The sequence below is a fragment of the Festucalex cinctus genome, chromosome 13, assembly GCF_051991245.1.
Source record: "Festucalex cinctus isolate MCC-2025b chromosome 13, RoL_Fcin_1.0, whole genome shotgun sequence".
In the NCBI taxonomy this organism is placed as follows: domain Eukaryota; kingdom Metazoa; phylum Chordata; class Actinopteri; order Syngnathiformes; family Syngnathidae; genus Festucalex; species Festucalex cinctus.
This window is the reverse complement of record NC_135423.1, coordinates 16,801,050-16,820,185: the sequence shown is the minus strand read 5'-3', so window position 1 is coordinate 16,820,185 and position 19,136 is coordinate 16,801,050. Positions and strand designations below refer to the sequence as shown.

At 38.2% G+C, this 19,136-nt stretch overlaps 2 protein-coding genes across 3 annotated transcripts; both read left to right on the top strand.

The window, feature by feature from the left end:
• Positions 1-223: 223 nt before the first annotated feature.
• Positions 224-7,877, top strand: aipl1 (aryl hydrocarbon receptor interacting protein-like 1). The gene is made up of 6 exons (XM_077542157.1): positions 224-414; positions 1,153-1,332; positions 3,374-3,562; positions 3,631-3,807; positions 5,328-5,469; positions 7,254-7,877. The coding sequence occupies exons 1-6, from the start codon at positions 310-312 to the stop codon at positions 7,451-7,453; spliced, it is 993 nt and encodes a 330-aa protein (XP_077398283.1). The 5' UTR covers positions 224-309; the 3' UTR covers positions 7,454-7,877.
• Positions 7,878-8,904: 1,027 nt separating this feature from the next.
• Positions 8,905-19,092, top strand: trarg1a (trafficking regulator of GLUT4 (SLC2A4) 1a). 2 transcript variants are annotated; one of them, XM_077541229.1, is made up of 4 exons: positions 8,905-8,968; positions 9,208-9,751; positions 16,618-16,744; positions 17,622-19,092. In XM_077541229.1, the coding sequence occupies exons 2-4, from the start codon at positions 9,323-9,325 to the stop codon at positions 17,630-17,632; spliced, it is 567 nt and encodes a 188-aa protein (XP_077397355.1). In that variant the 5' UTR covers positions 8,905-8,968; positions 9,208-9,322; the 3' UTR covers positions 17,633-19,092. The 2 variants fall into 2 exon arrangements, with proteins under 2 accessions (XP_077397355.1, XP_077397356.1); XM_077541230.1 differs by having other exon boundaries at positions 8,920-8,968; positions 9,308-9,751.
• The last annotated feature ends 44 nt before the right edge of the window (positions 19,093-19,136 follow it).

Here is a 19,136-nt window from a genome sequence, read left to right as displayed (position 1 = left end):
TATCATGAACACATGTATTGCACCAATTTTCAAAAGTCTGCCTTCACTCAAATAAAAACACATACACAAACAATGTTCCTTGGTGGAGGTAATAATGCTTGTTACCAGACAAAGTCATCATAAAAGCCTGGTCCTTCTCTTCTTACTAGAATGTGTCTCCTAGCTGATGACGAATACACAATCCTATTATCCTTGCCCGAACTAATCCTCCTGCTGAGATGTACTTTACACACTTATGGACTCAATCATTAGACACCTATGAATGACAACAGAAGGTGACAAATATCTCAACTAATAAGGCAAGGAAATATGTCAGATATGCAGGATACGCTTCTGTTGGGCTTAGAGGGCATCAAGAAGAAAATCTTGCATGGCGGGACTGGAGAAATCCCCAAATTCATCACCGGGGCAAAGGTTTGGTCTATTGGGCTTTGTTCTCTGTGTTTATTGTACTCGTGCTGTTGAGGGTTATGTAGCGCTGATTTCCGTAAGTGTGTTTTTATTTTACAACCCAAATGGGCAGCTGATATTGGTGCATTTCACATTGAAGCCAGTAGAGGGAGACACAGTACCAGAAAAATCGCTTCATTGGGCACAATATTTGTTTGTTCTTTTTTTGTTGTTGTTGTACGAAATATTATTGAATTTAATCAACTGCTTTGATAATAGAAAAGAAATATAAAGAAAATTCAATTCTTAAAAATGAAAAAAAAAAGTCCAGTAAAAGTACATTGCTGCTGGAAAATTGATAGTCACAAAACATTTTAAATTTGTATTTATTTTTTATTTTTTTAAACATGAAACTATTGATTTTCAACCTACTGTACAACAAATGTGAAGGTCCTCCACTGCATTTCTCTTTTTCTCTTGAGTCACTACAGGGGTTGTTGCAGGTTAATCATACAATATACGCGCATACATGAGAGCGGAGCCACTTTAATGTGTGAGCGAGGCTTCTATAAGGCCACCTTCTTGCACAACAGAAATAACTTGGCAGAGTGTTTTCACCATTCCTTGGCTGTTATACAACATTTGCTGGCCTGTTGAATAACTATGTTCATATGTGATGTAACATATTTGACACACACATATTTACTTGCTATTTGCTCACCTTTTTCACATTATCATGGCTCGGTGCTTGTTTTGCTTCAGGTGACCTTTGACTTCCGCACCACGCTGTGTGACAATGAGCGCACGGTGATAGACGATAGCAAAGCTGTGGGCACGCCCATGGAGATCGTGATTGGCAACATGTTCAAACTGGACATCTGGGAGACGCTGCTGGCCTCCATGAGGATCGGGGAGGTGGCCGAGTTCTGGTGTGACACCATTGTGAGTTGAAGAAACTATACAGTTCACATGTTTTTAATCCATCTCTGAAATTGACATCTATAGTTGCTCAGCAAGCGACCAATCATATGTTTTCGGCGTTTGGTCATGTGATATTTGAGAGCTGAGCCGTGATTGGTTGCTAGGTGAGCAACTGTGATGTCATTTAAAGTGGACAGCATGTGACAAAATGGCCGCCCCCTGAGATGAATAAAAACAGGTGGATTTTGCTGCTTAATTCATATTTCATAAGAATAGTGGGGCTGCAAGACATTTCGAATATATGGTACAAAAATAAAAATAAAAAAAATTAAAAAACACTATATTTTGCCACATTTAAGTACCTAGTGTTACAGTTACAAGTTAATATTCTAAAAATAGATTCCTCTCTTAACTCATGCTGACATTACGTCAGGTTATTATTAATTCAAAATCACTAAAAATGAATAGTGTTTTATGTTTATCCAAATGGTTTCACTATGACCCCTTCTGTTGTGCAAACTTTCAAAATATTTGCCATGTTTTGTGAAGAACATTTTGGGTGGGGGCGTAATGTGATCATGTGCGCACGTGTGTGCGAGAGCTAGTGACTGAGGCATATGGGTGGAGTCATTCCGTCATTAATCTGCAGCAGTCTCACTTTTGCCTAATCGCCTCGGATTCCTGCTGACTCAGCACTACTGCCAATCCTCCGCTCTGATTAGATGTGCTCAGAATGTTTCGTCCCTCCTCTGACCCACTCAAAAGACACACATAGCACATGATACTTTTTAGAAGGGAGCTTATGAAATATGAGGAAACTGTGTGTCCCAATAATCCAAAGAGCTCAGGGTCAGACAAAGTACGGTTCATTAGACCTCTGATAATTTACATATACTGTATGGACTTGCCCGGACATGAATGCAAAATGGCTGCCACATCCTGGTACTTCAGATCGCAGATTCCTCTGCTCTGTTGTGCAGTGTTCCCTCACTATAATGCAGTTAATTTTTATTTTATTATTATTATTATTATTATTTACAGTATTGTACTTATTTCATAAAATTTATGAAGGTTTGAACATTGAGAATGTTTAAACAAGAGAGAAATGTGAGAAAATGTAAATGTCTCAATGAGAAAAGTGTATAAATTGTGTGGTGAGGGGTTTTAAAGCCTTAAAACATTTATAATAAATGTAAAACATAAAGCTAGCTAATTTGCGGATTTTTTTTTCCATAAAAGAATGGAAAATATTTCAAACATTTTTTTTTCTTAGAATTTTTTCCCCCCCAATTCTGACTTTAATTCAAATACTTGTGTTTGTAAATTTAATTGATTTTCAAAAGGAAATTCAGTGTGGTGTTGATCAAATTATATGAATTTATGAGGGTTTTTTCTTAACACATGAGATCCTTTGGCCAACACATTTGCTGCAAAAACGTATACATATGTTCTATTTTAAATGTTTTAAGTATCCCAAAGACGCATGTATACATTGTTTTGTTTTTTTTTGCTAGAGCATGCTTTGATGCAGCCTCTCAACTGCAAAGAACGGTTGAAGAAATTGTAGTTTTTACTCAAATGGCCAGCAGGTGGCAGCAGAGTATAAGAGATCAACCAGGACTATTGTGCAAACAGGCTGATTTCCCCACGGTTCTAAACAGATTTGTGAATAATGATGACACTTATCTATATTCTAATGCTAATTGCTTCAAAACTGAAACAGATAGAAATATACATTTTTTTCCTGATGAAAGAAGAGACTTTAATCTTACTTTTGGTCGGTTCCATGTTTTTATAGCAATAGGACACAATATTCTGTGGGTCTTGCAAAATCAGTCAAAATCCAGTAAAACAGCCGGGAAGTGAAGTGGGTTGCTTGAATGAGTTAAGGGTTAAAATTGATTTTTAAAAAGTTACCCCAAAGGGCGCCTGTTCAATTAACTGTCTCTAATATGTGTGGTAGGTCCGAATTAAGGAGGATGTACAGTACCGCCAAATACATTCCGTTGCTGCCTGTAGTGAGGCTCATTCACTTTTCAATGTGATGCCCTCTCCTCCAAAGCACACCGGCGTGTACCCGCTGGTGTCCAAGAGCATGCGACGCATCGCAGAAGGCAAAGACCCGGTGGACTGGCACATTCGCACGTGTGGCATGGCCAACATGTTTGCCTACCACAGTTTGGGCTACCGTGACCTGGATGAGCTGATGAAGGAGCCCAAGCCGCTCTTCTTCATCCTGGAACTGCTCAAGGTTGGACCAGGAGCAAAATGGTGAGGAGAACCTGAGTCAGCCGAGTGAGAGGTGTGAATGCCCGGCAGGTGCTGCAGCCCAGTGAGTACAACAGGGAGTCGTGGGCTCTGAATGATGAGGAGAGGCTGAAGGTGGTGCCTGTGCTGCACGGTCAAGGGAACAAGCTCTTCAAGCAGGGACGTTACCAAGACGCCACGCTCAAATACAAGGAAGCCATCATATGCATCAAGAACGTGCAGACCAAGGTCAGCGTCACACGCGACTCGTTCCAGGGGTCAGCAACCTGCGGCCCTGGAGCCACATGTGGCACTTTAGGCCCTTTCCCGTGTCTCCCTCCATCCATCCATCCATCCATCCATTGTCTTGACCGCTTCTCACAAGGGTCGCGGGGGGTGCTGGAGCCCATCTCAGCTGGCTTTGGGCAGTAGGCGGGGTACACCCTGGACTGATTGCCAGCCAATCGCAGCTGTGTCTCCCTTTCTAAAACAATCAATAGAAATTAGTATGATTTTCTACTAATTGTTATTAGAGATCCACATGTAAATTCTTTTTATTTTTTTTTATTTATTTTTTTTTACATTTTTTAGATTTATTTAGACTAAATATTCATGAAATAAATGAATGATTTACATAAAAAAGAAGAATTAAATATTAAAAAAATGTCAGAGTCCACAATTTTAAGTTGTCAGAAAAAGAGAGATGCAAGTTGGCTGAAAACATTTTAAAAATTACCCAAAAAGGTGGCCTTAAAATGTCCCCCCCCCCCCAAAAAAAGAAGAAAGGCAGAAAATTACAATAAAATGTCTCTGGAATTGCCAAAAAAAAGGTCAGAAAATGTATTCAATAAAAAGCAGAAAAGAAAACTTTCAAAAAGTAACTACAAAATATTCAAAACCAAAAGAAGAATTCCCGAAAATTACCATAAAATGTCCATAAAATTGCCACAAAATATCAGAAAATTGATTGAAGAAAATGCAGGAAAGAAAATGTTCAAAAAGTAATGATGAAATGTCCCAAAACAAAATAAAAATCCGAAAAAAAATTGTCCACAAAATTGCTAAAAATGTCAGACAATTTATAGCAAAAAGACAGAAAAAAATGTTTTAAAAAAAATCCATAAAATATCCAAAAAATGAAGATGAGAGGCAGAAAATTAACACAAGTCCACAAAATAGCAAAAAAATAAATAAAAATCATAAATTTGATAGAAAGGTGGAAAATATGGGTCTGCCGAAGGAAACTGTAACTACAATGTAGCCAGGGACAAAAATTAGCTTGCCAGCCTATGGCACTCCTTGGCACACTTACTCGTTGAATCCAGTAAAGACCAAGAAGTCACACATTGTTACGCTGTTTAAAAAAAAAAAAAAAAAAAAAAAAAAGTCATCAAATTTGAGGTAAAATTGGCACCATTTTGAAACGTAAAATTTACGTGAGAGAATATTTATTTTTCCAGAAAATTATGTTAAAAAAAAAATCATATTATTATTATTATTATTATTATTATTATTATTATTATTATTATTATTATTATTATTATTATTATACTATTAACTGATATTAAATGTCTTTAAATAATATTTTTGGTTGCAGGGTCCTTTACAGTTGCAAATTGACAGCAATTTGGGTTTTTTTTTGGTTTTTTTACAGTGTACATGGGCTAGGCAAAGTGTTTGATTAGCACTTCAGTAGTGCACGTGAAAGGTGGTCAATGTGCACACCAGACGTAACACGCTTAGCATGTCGCGTGACATGTTTGTCATAGGAGAAAGCGTGGGAAGCTCCATGGCTGAAGCTGGAGAAGATGGCCCACACGTTAACACTCAACTACTGCCAGTGTCTTCTACGCATGGAGGAGTACTATGAGGTCATCGAACACACCAGTGACATCATTAACCAACACCCAGGTTAGACACAAACACACATTCATGCACACACAAATCTCAAATGGAACATTAAGCTCCATTAGTCACATTCCATACATGTGATATATGAGAAACTGCTGTGGTTATATTATCCAGCTCTTTACAAGCTGGGAAGGATTTCACAGCGTGTGAAATGTACTTTTTTTTCTTTTCTTATGAGGCCCTAAGTGAATTTTTCATGCTTCTGTAAACGTCTGACCCAATAAAAGCTCTGGTGCCGCAATTTGAACATCACTACACTCAATCTGTCTCCTCATGAGTCATGAATTTTCAACTTCTCCATGCTAATTGAATTAGCTGGACCTGACAAGTATTGGGAAAGCTCTCAAGGAGAAGCTGGTTGAACTAGCAACTTTTTTAGAAAAACAGAAATAGTATCTTCCAGCATCAAACTCTCACCATTATAAAAAAAAAACCTTTGTGAACTAAGCAGACGATTTGTAAGTACAATTTTCATATTTCTACTCAAAGAGAAGTGTAAGATAACCAGTGCTAGAATTAAGACTAAAAAAAAAGAAAGAAAAAAAAAAGGAAAAAATAGAGACTTATTTTGCTATACATGCTAAAAAAAAAATATTTAAGTTGTTAATTTTTAGAATAAGTAGAGGTGTCAAAATGAGTGCGTTAATTTTTAGTTAATTTATAGTTCCTTTAACGCCACTAAAAAAAAATTAACGTGTGTTTAATGACCAGCCCTTACTTGGAAAGTCTGTACTGGGTGATTCCAGTCACAATGCGACAGACATGTCCACGTCAAAATTTAACAGTAATAAACTTATTATAATAATGCATGTATTTGTGGAGAAGTTGTATTTTACAATTTTTAAAATGTGCAAAATTTCACGTTACTTAATGTTAAAGATAGCATAGCTCTTAATTTGAAAAGAAAAATGCACTTAGCTGTCACCAATGTCTTACAAATGCTATTATGCCATCTAGTGGCAGAAAAAGGACACAAATCAATATCACACGTTTTGTTTTTATTTTTATTTTTTTTATTTCTTTTACAGTATCTTTTTAATTCTAACTCAATTTTATGACTTATTATGAAATGACTGTAGCAATTACTAAAAAAAAAAAAAAAATGCATCCATATTTCTATTAGCTTATCATTTGCTTCCACTTTTATGTTAACAAGAGTATGAAAACTTAGAAAAAAAATATTTAATTGTAAATTTTATTGTACATTTAGAACAGATATAAAATTTGTGATTAATCATGAATTAACCATTCTCATGCGATTAATTACGATTAAAATTTTTAATCGCCTAACACCCCTAATCAATAATCTTTTTTTTGTACTGTAATTTATTAAATACATTGGAAGACAAAATTGTAATTAATTTACATTTGTCATTTTAATTTTATTTTTTAAGAAAACATCAACACAAATAGAGACAAGTGCAGTTTTCTTGGTATGTTGCCTATACGTGTAAGTCACTAGTGTCCCACCAGTATTGTTCACATAAACTCGCCACTGCAAGGAAGTAGCTCTTTCGGACTAATCACACAGCAATAGTGTTTCTGAAGTTATCATCAATATTCTTCAGGCAACATTCCCCTTTTACATATGCTGTAAAATCATTTTGAAATTGGCCATTAAATATGATTTGAGTTCACATTGTGGCTGCACAAGTAACGACTTCTCATAAAGCAGCAAGACTTCAGTAAGCAACAACTCAAGGGCTGTTTCTACTCATAAATGTGTTGCCGTTTATAAGCAACAATGACAGCTATAAAAAGCCGTTTATGTTAACGCCCCCCAGGCGTCGTGAAGGCCTTCTACCTGCGTGGGAAGGCCCATCTGGAGGTGTGGAACGAGGCCGAGGCCAGGCAGGACTTCAGCAAGGTTTTGGATCTGAACCCGGCCATGAAAAAGGCTGTCAAGAAAGAATTGGCGGTGCTGAACATGCGCATGGAGGAGAAGAATGAGGAGGACAGGAACAAGTACAAAGGCATGTTTTGAACTGATTTTAAAATGCAAGACAGTCTTGCGTCCTTCCACTAGATGTCGCCCAATCCACATGTACAGTCTCGTCAAGCTCCTGCAGGAGTCATGAATCCAGGCTGCAGCACAACTTCATGAGCAGCCCAGAGGCTCGTAAAATGAAATCATGTGGGCTGTAGCTACTGTTTGTCTCTGTCTAGTCACCGCCTTCGACAAGAAGCGTGTTGTCGATTGTAGTTAAACAATCGCGTCTATGTATTATTCTAGTTTGCTGTGGTTTAGGTCTGTACGACATCATCCTCATGTTTAATGCAGTGCAGCTCGACAAATGAATGTCATTACTTACGGTGTTCATCAAAAGTTGTCATTATGTTAAGGGAGATGCCAAAGTGGGATTAGCATGATGCTAAATAAATGAGGCTCACACCATGCTTAGATCTAATGATGATGACAATCATGGATCATTTGGGGGGGGGATGCACAGAGGATTTGACATGAAACGTCCCACCCAACACTTCCTGTAAGGCCTCCGCTATTTTAGAAGGATGGAATTATCTGCTTACAATATGCAAATTGTGTAAAAATGTTTTCTGATTCAAGCAAGCCATGTGTGCAGCTGTATAGGGTGTGTGCTGATGATTTATGATATGGAAAGACTGTGCCACTGGTACATGAACGGAAAGTAAATTCTGCATAGCAGCACAAAAGCCTTCCATAAAACACCGGTGCTGATGTTGGGAAAGGGAGGAGGAGGGTATGTGAATGTGTGTGCGTGTGTGTTGGGACTCCCTGATAGACCGCTCTGCTCAATCAACATCAGCAGCATCAAGTTAGACAGAGACACAAAATCCTGGCAGATGTAAGGAAGTAACGCCTTCAAAATAAGATGAAAGTTTAGGTTTTGGAGACGGTTGAACAGATGCTTGACTATATTTCACCCACATTTCGGCAATTTAGCCATGCTAATTTATATAAATAAATACAGTGAAACTAAATATGATAAAAAAATTATACATCTGTATCTGTAATTTCAACTGGCAATTGATTTCCAGCTTCCACAATCCACAGTTCTTGTAAGACTTATTTAACAGATGGATATCGTAGAAAGTAAATAAAAAAAATAAAAAATAAAAAAAATAAAAAGAACAAATTTTAACTATATGTGCCGAAATATTAATCAAATGTACTATTTAAAATGCACAATAAATGTTTCAATGAACAAATGTAAAAATAAATAAATAAATAAATAAATAAAAAAGCCAAATTTACATGATTAACTGTAAAAATAAATATGTACAAAAAAAGTTGTACTGTAAAATATGTACTGTAATTAATGTTTAAAAAAGAACTATCAATTTCATGCAGTTCCTCATCCATTACCTAACCAATAAAAACGTCTCTTGACCAGACCGGAATAGGAAAGTATGCGTTTGTGTAACTTGACAAAGGTTTCGTCCGGTCTCTGGTAAGCCGCAGAGTGAAGAGGGTGGAGGGACAAGAAGCTCAGAGCGGCTTTTTAGCGGAAGATACAAGGTACGTGCACCTTTCTCATCTTCTTTTATTGAGGAAAAAAACAAAAAGGATGAGAGCTACCTAGTTGAAGAAGCAGGACTGGATGGAGCTGCACTTTGTTTGCTCCTCGTCGGATCCAGCACACATTTGTGATCTTGGAAGTAACTCAAGTGGATGTGAATGAAGCAAAGTGACCCTAGTGGAGGATTTCAAACTTCACAAGTAACTGCCTCCTTTTTCCTCATCTATGAGGATTTCAGGCACCATCAAACAACAGTCGTCAAAGTTTTGCCCGATAATGGCCCACCAACAAGATTAAGATCAACCAACAGACAAAACGAAGCAATTTTTGCCAATTAGGTGATCGAGGCGAGCATGGCCATCAACACGGATACCGACTTCCTCAAGTCCAACCTTGGCGAGGTCGGCGGCGGCGGAGGAGAAGGAGGCGCCCAGCTGGCTGACTTCCAGGAGACCGAAAAGCTGCTGGCCGTCACCAGCGAGCCTGCGGGCCACGGCCTCAAAATGTCCTCGTCCTTCTCCGTCAACATGGACCACCACCAGGCGAAGGGGCTGGAGGCGGACCACAACGGCCACGGGCTGAACGTGAGGTCGGGCTCGGCGGGGCAGCTGTCCGCCGCCGCGCCCCTCTCCCCGTCCAAAGTCAGCCTGAGCCGCTCGTCCACAGGCAACGCGACGGTGCAGGAGAGCCCCAAGCCCCGAGACTACCTGATCCTCGTCATCATCTCCTGCTTCTTCCCCGTGTGGCCCGTCAGCATCGTGGCCCTCGTCTACTCCATCATGGTGAGTGAACCGACAAAGAATGGCTCCGAAGTATAACTTTACTAGTGGAGCAGCATAAAATTATAAAATATAGGAACAACGCCTTTCGGGAGGAATCAAACAGGTACATAATTTTAAAATATTCTCAGAACTAGGAATTGATTTAATTTTGGGATTCATTCATTAATTTGTTTGTTTTTTAATATTCTTTTAACTGTCTATTTTCTGTGCATGGAGGAAAATAGTCTTAAAAGTACAATTGTCTGGATTGTAATTTTAAAAACATTAAGCTACAATATTTACATTCATTATCTGAAACGCTTATCCTTTGTCAAATACATTAGAATATATAATTACTCTATGCCTACTTCAATTTTTTTGGACTGTATAGAAAAATTACAATATACTGTATTTTTATTAAAAAAATATATATATATCTTTTGTATAATTTGCATGGACACTAATTGGTTGCGTTGGTTTGTCCCACAACATATAAAACTTGAGAATGTTCTCCTCCTTCGGTGAGGCTCGTCTTGTCAGTGGACTGCCACTGATTTACAAAAAGAAAAAAAATGACCAGGCAGTGTTGAATGCTTTGTAAGCATTATGGCTGGGTATTGATTCTAATTTCCTCAATTGATTCAATCTTGATTCACAAGAATCCATTTAGATTCGATTTACATTTTTTTTCTAATTCAATTTGCTTCACTTGACTTCAATCTGATATTGATTAGTTGTGGAACATCAATTCTTACTAAATGTTAAGTAGGGATGCACGTTAATGCTATTTTCAACCGATACCGATAAACCAATAATTGTCGATAACCGATAAGCCGATAATTGTTTGCAAAATTAACTTGAATACAAATTTACTTTTAAGTCCTACTATAAGTCTATGTACAAATACATTGAAACATTGTGTAAAGAAAGCACCATGAAGCTGAATTTTATTGGTATCTCTGTTTCAAAGACAACCAGAAACACATTTTGAGTTTGCCAAAACAAAACAGTCATTTTTAAAAAAGGCAATAAAAAGGGTAACGTGAGGGTAACGTTTTGGGGAGACACAGTAAAGAAAGCTCACACTGGCGACTGCCATGTCGCCATGTTGCATCTTCTGTGAACACGAGGTCGCGTGCATTATGACGTCACAAATACCATAGGAGGGGGAGGGGTTGAGAGTTGGAGACACGGCCTGTCTATTATTATCGACACATTTCTTTACCTGGTTTATCTGTCAAATTGGTTGATAATTGCCGATAATTATTGGCCACCACATTATCGTGCATCCCTAAGAACATGAAAAAACTCCACAAATATTAAATTCCAAAGTAAAAGCATGTACAAAGCATTAATCAAGACTATTACTCTCACACATCAGCACACAATCAACATGGCAGATAAGTTATTGTTCATTATTCATAGTTCCATGAAATAAAAGGCACACATATCCAGAACCTTGCCCAACACACTTATAGTACGAGCAGGAACAAATCTAAGTAAAAAAACATGTAAAATTGTGAAGATGTTGTGTAATTGTGTTTCTTAGACATGATTTGAATACATCAATATGCAAATGATGTCGGCCAACAGTGACAATTTATTATGAGCGTGTTGGGAAAGGATGCATGTGCATTTTATGTTATGAAAACATGATTGTAGATGATAAACAATGATTTCTGGACCTTGTGCACTGTGTAATCACCCTGGCCAGCCCGAAAGGTCCGAACAAACAAGATTAACCACTCACAAACGCTGCCAGCTTGTCCTGTTGCATTTTACTACACATAATAAAGCAGCCAAAATGGAAATGCACCGAGAAACAAAACGAAGGCAACTCACGGAGCGCATTAGTTCTGTAATATCACCCCTTTGGGCTGCGCGCACGCCTGAGGGAATATCAAGCAGGATCCACCACACATATTCTGAGTCTTCCTCATGACATTCACTAGTCACACTCTTGCTAATAGCTTGGAATATAGATGCGTGAGAGGAAATGAGCGATGCACTGACAGAGATCCCCGAGACGCAAAGTGAAGGAGAAGGAAACTAGATCTGGACACTAATTTAATAGATGGTGAGAGGAGTCAATTTAGTTACTGTGCTGCAGAGAGCAGATTGCGGCAGTTTGCAGCGTGGCGGCAATAAACATCCGCTCCCTGCGCCGCCGCGAAAGCTGCCTTCTTCACAAGGACGCTGAGGTTGAGAGGAACGCCAAATGGACCCGGTGAACTTCCCATCACAGGAACTGAATCAGATCATGAAAGATGAAGTGAGAAAAACAGGTTCACGACACTACTAGTGAGTCATTGATTTAAAAGTGACGTAATTTGCATAGAAAGGGGCTCAAATATCCTGGAGACAATAAAAGGGAGATGTAATCAGCATGTATCACCAGATGGAGTGCAGAGCGATGCTCCCAAATACTGCTTGATGGACAAAAGCGAAGCAGAATGGCACTCAGGAGAGCACAGAATTATTGGAGTATGATCTGAATCCAAAAGAGAGCCATGTGTTTGTTTTAAAATGTGCATTTCATTATCTTTCAACCAGTATCTATCTATACCACGTGGTTTTGGTTGATAAGAGAAAAAAACCCTCAAAAGACTACTAGCCTACTCTCTAAAGGATTTTTATGAAGACACACCCAGGTAAATTCATAGCGCGAGTGAGCACACTTGAGTTCTACAGATTGTTTGACTCATGTGAGTGCTCTTCATTGCGAAAGATATAATGAGTTAAAACTCTCCCAAAAGTGTAAATTGTATTGTTAGTTTTTGAATTTAAGTTATTATTATTATTATTATAATTATTATTATTTACTGTAAAGTTTTTTATTCTGTGGTTTGATTTCGGGCTGTGCATTTTTGACATTTTGTTCGGTGACATTTGCATGGCTCTCATCAATGAGATCACTCCTATACTCTTATACTGTTTTTTTTTCTTTCTTGCTTGCTTGGACTGCGATAGAAGCTCTGAATGGTGACAGCAAACTGCTCAACGTATTTCACAATAAGCAAAAATTTGGCAGCTAGTTAACAATTATTCACAGTTTGCTGTTAAACTAAACATGAAACATTACCCCATCTGCATGTAAAAAAAAAAAACTAAAACAATTTTGTCTTTGGAATGTCCCCTGTAACGTAATGCTAGCACATAATACTGGGGAACACAGTTTTCATTGAGTTATGTGTGACAGCTGTTTTTAACTATTTTTTTGTGTTTGGAATCCAAAACTGAATTTTTCTCTATTATGTCATGTTTTTAGCTGTAGATCTCAATTTTCTTTAATAAAAAGAAAGAAAGAACGAAACAAAGAAAGAAATGTCATACAATTTACATAAATCCAATACATTATTATTATTAAGTCCTACTATTCTAGCTCTATGTTTGCAAATATTGGGCGCGTTCAGAAATTCGCTCTAAACGCACAGTGGTTTATTCCGACCATTGGGAAACTCAGTGCTGTTTAGCATTTGCCGTTCGCAAATTCCAAGCACACCAAAAACAGAGCGCCAGTGTGCGCAGTACAGGTACTCTTGACTTGGGACACAGTGCGTCACTGGAGAGGGAAACAGTACTAGCAAGGGAATAATAAATGTTGTCATTCACCATTCATGTACCGTGGGTAATTCTCAAGTTGGTAAGATGTGATTTTTTTTTTTTGTCAGACGTTTGTGGTTTAGTGGCGCTAGCCAGGTCTAGGGCTTTTCTTAAGCTGGTGGTTGTTACTAGGCTAGCTAACGTTAGCTAGCCTAGTAACAACCACCAGCGTGTCTGATAGCGAGTTGATTACTACTGAGCCAAATTATAAACACAAACAATTAGTACTTACAAACAAAACACATTGGTGCGTTCGAAAAATTAATTGGCGCATAGAACATCAGACCTTAAGCACTCTCAGTTTAGAGTTTTAGTTTAGGCTTCAGAGCGTAATTCCAAACGAGCCCATAGTGTACTGACCTATTTGGAGCTGTACACTTCTCAACACACTTCCTTTATTGTGACTGCACAAACAAGTTGCCCATTACTGTAGCTGAAGATGAGGCCAATCGTATTCCGCTCTTCTTACTACAGTCTTACTACAGCTAATCAATGGAATGTTGCTTATCTGAGGGATAAAAACTGACCTGCTAGAAAAAAAAAATGATTGCAATTTTGGAATCAGCATGCTGATTTTGTTTTATTCAGCATAAAAATCTAACTCCGCAGATTTTATTTTATTTTTCCAAACTGTGATGGAGAATATAATAAGCATCAATAGTCACAATATTTAAAGTCAAATACTGTAGTGGAACAAGAAATGTGTAGACATATAGTATTTCAACGTAAGTGATAAATTATGGTTTGATGTCAGGATCAGGGATGGAGATTTTTTTAGACGCATGACAACAAATGGTTTTGAACGTTTGTATCAGCTGGACAACGGGCATATTGCCGTCAGGCCGCAGATCTCGGACAGATGCTGTGTTGGCAAAGCCTTGTGGCCAGCAAACACTGACAATGTACAGCCAATTACAGATTTAGCGATGCGGGTCTAATGGGTTTTTACGGCCAACGCCGGCCGAGCCCAATAATGGAAAGGGCCGAAATGCAGTCGAGATACTGCATGCTCGGCAGATTTGCCGGTGATGTATAGACCAAAATGTGTGCATTGGTGCTCATCACATGCTACAAAGTGTTTTTTCACTTAGTCACTCACTTTGTGATTACTTTAAATGTTAAATAGGCTTTTAGACTTGCAACTAATTGCGCTTTATTGTCCTCATCAGTTTGTTTCCACGTCTCAAATGATTCCAACCAAAGATTCCCCTAATTGGATTTCCTTGCACCAGGACAGCGTGAAATCAATTTAGTTGCACTCTGATGCATTTTGCGACGATTATGATGATGTTACATTTGGCTGCTGTGAAACTTGATCATCTAAACAAGCCTGTCACTTAATTTGTTTGGCTTCTGCCTAATGGAGGATGGTTATTATTCACCATCGCGCTGACAAGTTTCAGTGCTTTCCACTGACTTGATGTTATGCAGCGATGATTTGCTAGGAGAGATTTTTTGAGTTTTTAACAGTAAAGACATCTGGACTGCATGGCTGGAAGGAGGTGGGAGGTGAGGTGGAGAATGGAAGGTGCCCGGGGAGTGAAATGGTGTGAATGGAGCTGACTCAGTCCCATCCAAGCACCACAGAAAACTCTGTCCAATTATAATTTATGAGCTCCAATGCATTTTACGGCCCCAGGAATGAGTGCGGTGCCATCGTGCGCAGAGCAGATTTGATCATCCGGCTGCATTGAGTGCTTTGCAATTTTAATGTAGATTTTAATGTAACAACGGTGAGTCTAAAAGCTCTCCTCATGGCCCCTCAAGGCTGCTCAACACCCAGTTTAAGCAAAGATAACCAACTTTGGTTGCTCCTCCAAATCTATTTGCACATTACTTGTGCAAAGCATCCTAAAATTAAGTTGAAAGTAAGGTTGTAGTTTTTTTTTTTTTTTTTTTAAATAAAATTTCTGCACAGAATTTCAGGTGTTTTTAAAGACTAAAAGGCAAAAGAACACAAAGACCATGAAGCAAAATGATCCCAAAAGGTGCCACCATTTTTGAATTGAAAATCAAAAGCGACCATTTCAGATACACACCAGCGATTTGCTGTGTCCCTCCCCTCTAGCCAGGCTGCTGCTGCTCGTCCATTATTAATGACAAGAGAGAAGAGCATTTACTCACTTAGAAGCCTTCCTCTACTGCAGCCACAAGAATGTGTGCAGCAAATGCAAGTGTGTGTGTGCTGACTCTGGATCAATACACACACCCCTGGGACTGCTTTTGCCCCATTCACATTGCAGTACTGGAGGTGAGAGGGTTCATTTGGAAAAAATGTCATATTTGACAGTCCTGGATGCTTAAAGGCCAACTAATACGCAGAGGGTCGCAAGACTGTGCAGTGCAAGTGCTTTGTTTTGCTCTGTGCTGACCCCACAACGAGCAGTGGTGGCTTCAATCAAAACGTTTATTTTTATTTTTTTATGTTGAGTGTTGTTTTCGACTACATATAACCAGGTGACGTTAACAGGGTTTAGAATTGCAGCTTTTATTTCATGGTATTTACTTTTAAATGTGTTAAGCAAGTCAGTTGAGAGTTCCCTTCCGTTTGAAGTTGGCCACATTTCAAGCAAGCAGAAGTATTGGAATACGCAACCTTAAAGGGGAAGTAAAAAAATAATAATCTTGATATTAATATATTATGTGAAGCCCCACTAGTCTTAATATGATATTCTGGTTAATATTGTTAGTGGAATATGAGTTAAGCAGCCAAATCCAGCAGTTTTTATCAATAACAGAATGCGGCTATTTTGCCAATTGCTGTCAAGTGAAAATGACATCATAGTTCCTTAGGTAACAGCCAATCACAGATCAGCTTGAGAAAGCAGGTGAGCTGTAATTGGTCTTTGCCTGCGCCCTAACTGTGATGTCATCTTCAGTCGACAGCAAGTGGAAAAATGGCCGCCCCCGATGGATAAAAATGGCTGGATTTTACTGCATAACTCATATTCCAAAAAATGTCATATTAGTCAGAATGTCATGTTTAGACTAGTGAGGTCACATATACAGTGTGTTATTGTCAAGAAATGTATAAGGTTGACTTCCCCTTTAATCTTAAAAATTCAGCACTAAGGACAGTTCCTTCTTGTCATCTCTGGCCTACAAGTTTGGTTCTTATATAGTTGCAAAATCATTTAGATAAACACAAATCTAAGTTTATTTTTAAGAACATATTCCATTAGCTGTTAACAAGTGATTTACTCTTTACAAAGCATTGATAGGGGGGTAGAATCATTGCAATGCTTATGTTAATTGTCATATATTTTTGTGTGTCCCCGCCCCAGTCCAGAAACAGTCTCCAGGCAGGGGACGTGGACGGGGCCAGACGGTTGGGTCGACTGGCTCGTCTGCTCAGCATAGTGTCCATCGTCCTGGGTGTGGTCGCCATCATTGTCTTTGTTTCACTTTCAGGTATAACAAGACAACTACTATTATGAAAACATTCAACGCAAAGAAGCCTCTCAGGGAAACTAATGTGTGAATCAAAAGTACACACCCACTATCTAATTGAGTGGGGTAACATAAAGTTGTTATTAATTCATATTGTTTTAATAGCCCAATATTTAAATTGAGTTTGACTTCAGTTCAATTAGTTTCCTGAGTTAACTCTGGTTTTCTCTTAAGTGAGAAAATAAATTCTATTATTAATATCCAAAATACAGTGTAACATAATTATGTCTTAATCACAACAACAATTATGATATGTAAACATATAACTTATAGTTCCAAATGTTCCAACACTCTTGCCACTCGGGCAGAAAGCTCACCAACAGTCAATCCTCATGTAGCGGATCCTCCAACACGATAAGGTGAAGGTTTGTCTTTAGAAAATAAATTCGCGGGTCTGGCTCGCCATTTTGAGTCCCGAGTGTGTTCACACTACAATTCCCTCATTCACCCCCCCCCACACACACACAAATCCTCTTCAGTTCAAACTTTCAGCGGGAAGAACAGCATCAAAACAAAACAACATTACCTGTATATTAGGTCATAACATAAATATAACAATTAGTCGATGTAAAACTACTTAATAAGATTGTGCGTTGATTGTACCGTATGTCATCATGAGTTTAGCTAGCATCCACTCAGGTAGCATTACAAAGTTACAGTCCAAATTCAGTTTAAACTTACCAAAACGATTGTGGTTGTTTGATTGTATATGAAATTTGTTAGCACGCTACAATGGGCTGAATCTGCAACTGCCTACAAATAACCAACTTAAAGCTTTTTTTTTTTTTATCTCTCTCTTTTCCTTGTGTTTGATTTTTCTCTCTTGTGTCTTTGGCAGCAATCAACTGACCACCTGAAGGAAAAACAAAATAGCCGTGAAGGCCATACCGTGGATGCAACAACAAAAAAGTCCATTCCAAAAAAAAAAAAAAAAAAAAAAAAAAAGAGAGAACAAGATATGTATACTACCATATTCTACCATATTGTAATTATGCCATTCATGACCTTCAGAAAGCAAACATGAGATCGGACAGAAATCCAAACTGCATGCATTAGACTCCACTAACATTTGCTTGACAAAAAAATTAAGGATAAAAACACTGTGACAAAAAAGATTTCAGTATGTATGGATTTGCAAATCCGGATGGGTGAGCACAGAGGACTTTTTCTACATCTGTGACGGGATGCTTGGACACTTTTTCAGTTTGGACTTCCACATTTCGACAGCGCCCATAATCATATATTCATGCTGCGTTGAAGGCCGACACAGCTATTCCAAATGTCCATTTTCTAACATGTTTGTAATGTCAAGCTAGGACAGCGCAAGAATCAGATGAAATACGGAGAGGACAAATATGGAATGTTTTTGTTTTCTTTCAACTTTTATAACAAAAGTGAGTGTTTGCATGCCTGAACGTGGAAATTCTTCCCGTTTGTTATTGACTGTTTTTAGAAGTGGAAAGAAATATGAACATGAGGTGAGTGCAGCTCTTATGAGAATGGCTGAAGACTGAATTGCAACGCTGACCTGCACCCAACTTAATATTTGCAAAATATTATATTACATCATTATACCGCTTTGTACTTGCAAATAACCACTGCACCACCTCCTAATCCAGCAGTACACATCGGTTGCACCAATTTTTTCTCCAGTTCTTCACCTTGTGCCCTTAATCTGTTTACGACCTTTCTACTCGTCTTACATCACCGCTACATCGTGATATTGTTACAATTGTTTCAAAAATGTTTTTCTCTGCTCCTTGTACGAAATGTATTTATAATGGAATATATATGCAATATTTATGCATGTTGCATACATTTCTTTTGTAAGAAATGGTTTATCAGTTTATTTAATGTTGAAAATCCAAATTTAACAAACACTCGCACAAGGCTGCCACACTAACATATTAAATACAAACAGAAGCTCAAACTTTGGTATACAAAGACTCACACTCTGCAGGAATAATAATGTCTGATGCTTACAAATCATATTTCTAAAACTATGCAACTAAAGAGACAATGCTGACCCTGCCAAGTTCAACATGTTCACTAAAGTGGCCACATTACCACTTGCATCATACTTTTCATCAAACACCCATAAGCAGCCTTATCCAATGATTGCCTTTATTTAGTACAAAACGTCATTGGAACTAAAAAGCATTTATCAACATTACACTGAATTTGCTCAGCTGATGGTTTATTCCTTTTGTACGTATTACAAGTCTTATCCGGGTGTAATGAATGTCTTCAATTTCATCTTTGTGGTGTACATTTTGCATGTTTGGAATAAATGTTACCATGCATGGCAATCATTTTGTGTCTTGGTGTAAACACACGCTTCCACTCTTATGCA

Excerpts from the sequence above, each read along its gene's own strand:
- aipl1 (XM_077542157.1), top strand. The coding sequence starts at position 310 with ATGTCAGATATGCAGGATACGCTTCTGTTGGGCTTAGAGGGCATCAAG. Across the intron at positions 415-1,152 it reads AATTCATCACCGGGGCAAAG|GTGACCTTTGACTTCCGCAC; the intron begins GTTTGGTCTATT and ends GTTTTGCTTCAG. Across the intron at positions 3,563-3,630 it reads TCATCCTGGAACTGCTCAAG|GTGCTGCAGCCCAGTGAGTA; the intron begins GTTGGACCAGGA and ends AATGCCCGGCAG.
- trarg1a (XM_077541229.1), top strand. The coding sequence starts at position 9,323 with ATGGCCATCAACACGGATACCGACTTCCTCAAGTCCAACCTTGGCGAG. Across the intron at positions 9,752-16,617 it reads CCCTCGTCTACTCCATCATG|TCCAGAAACAGTCTCCAGGC; the intron begins GTGAGTGAACCG and ends TCCCCGCCCCAG.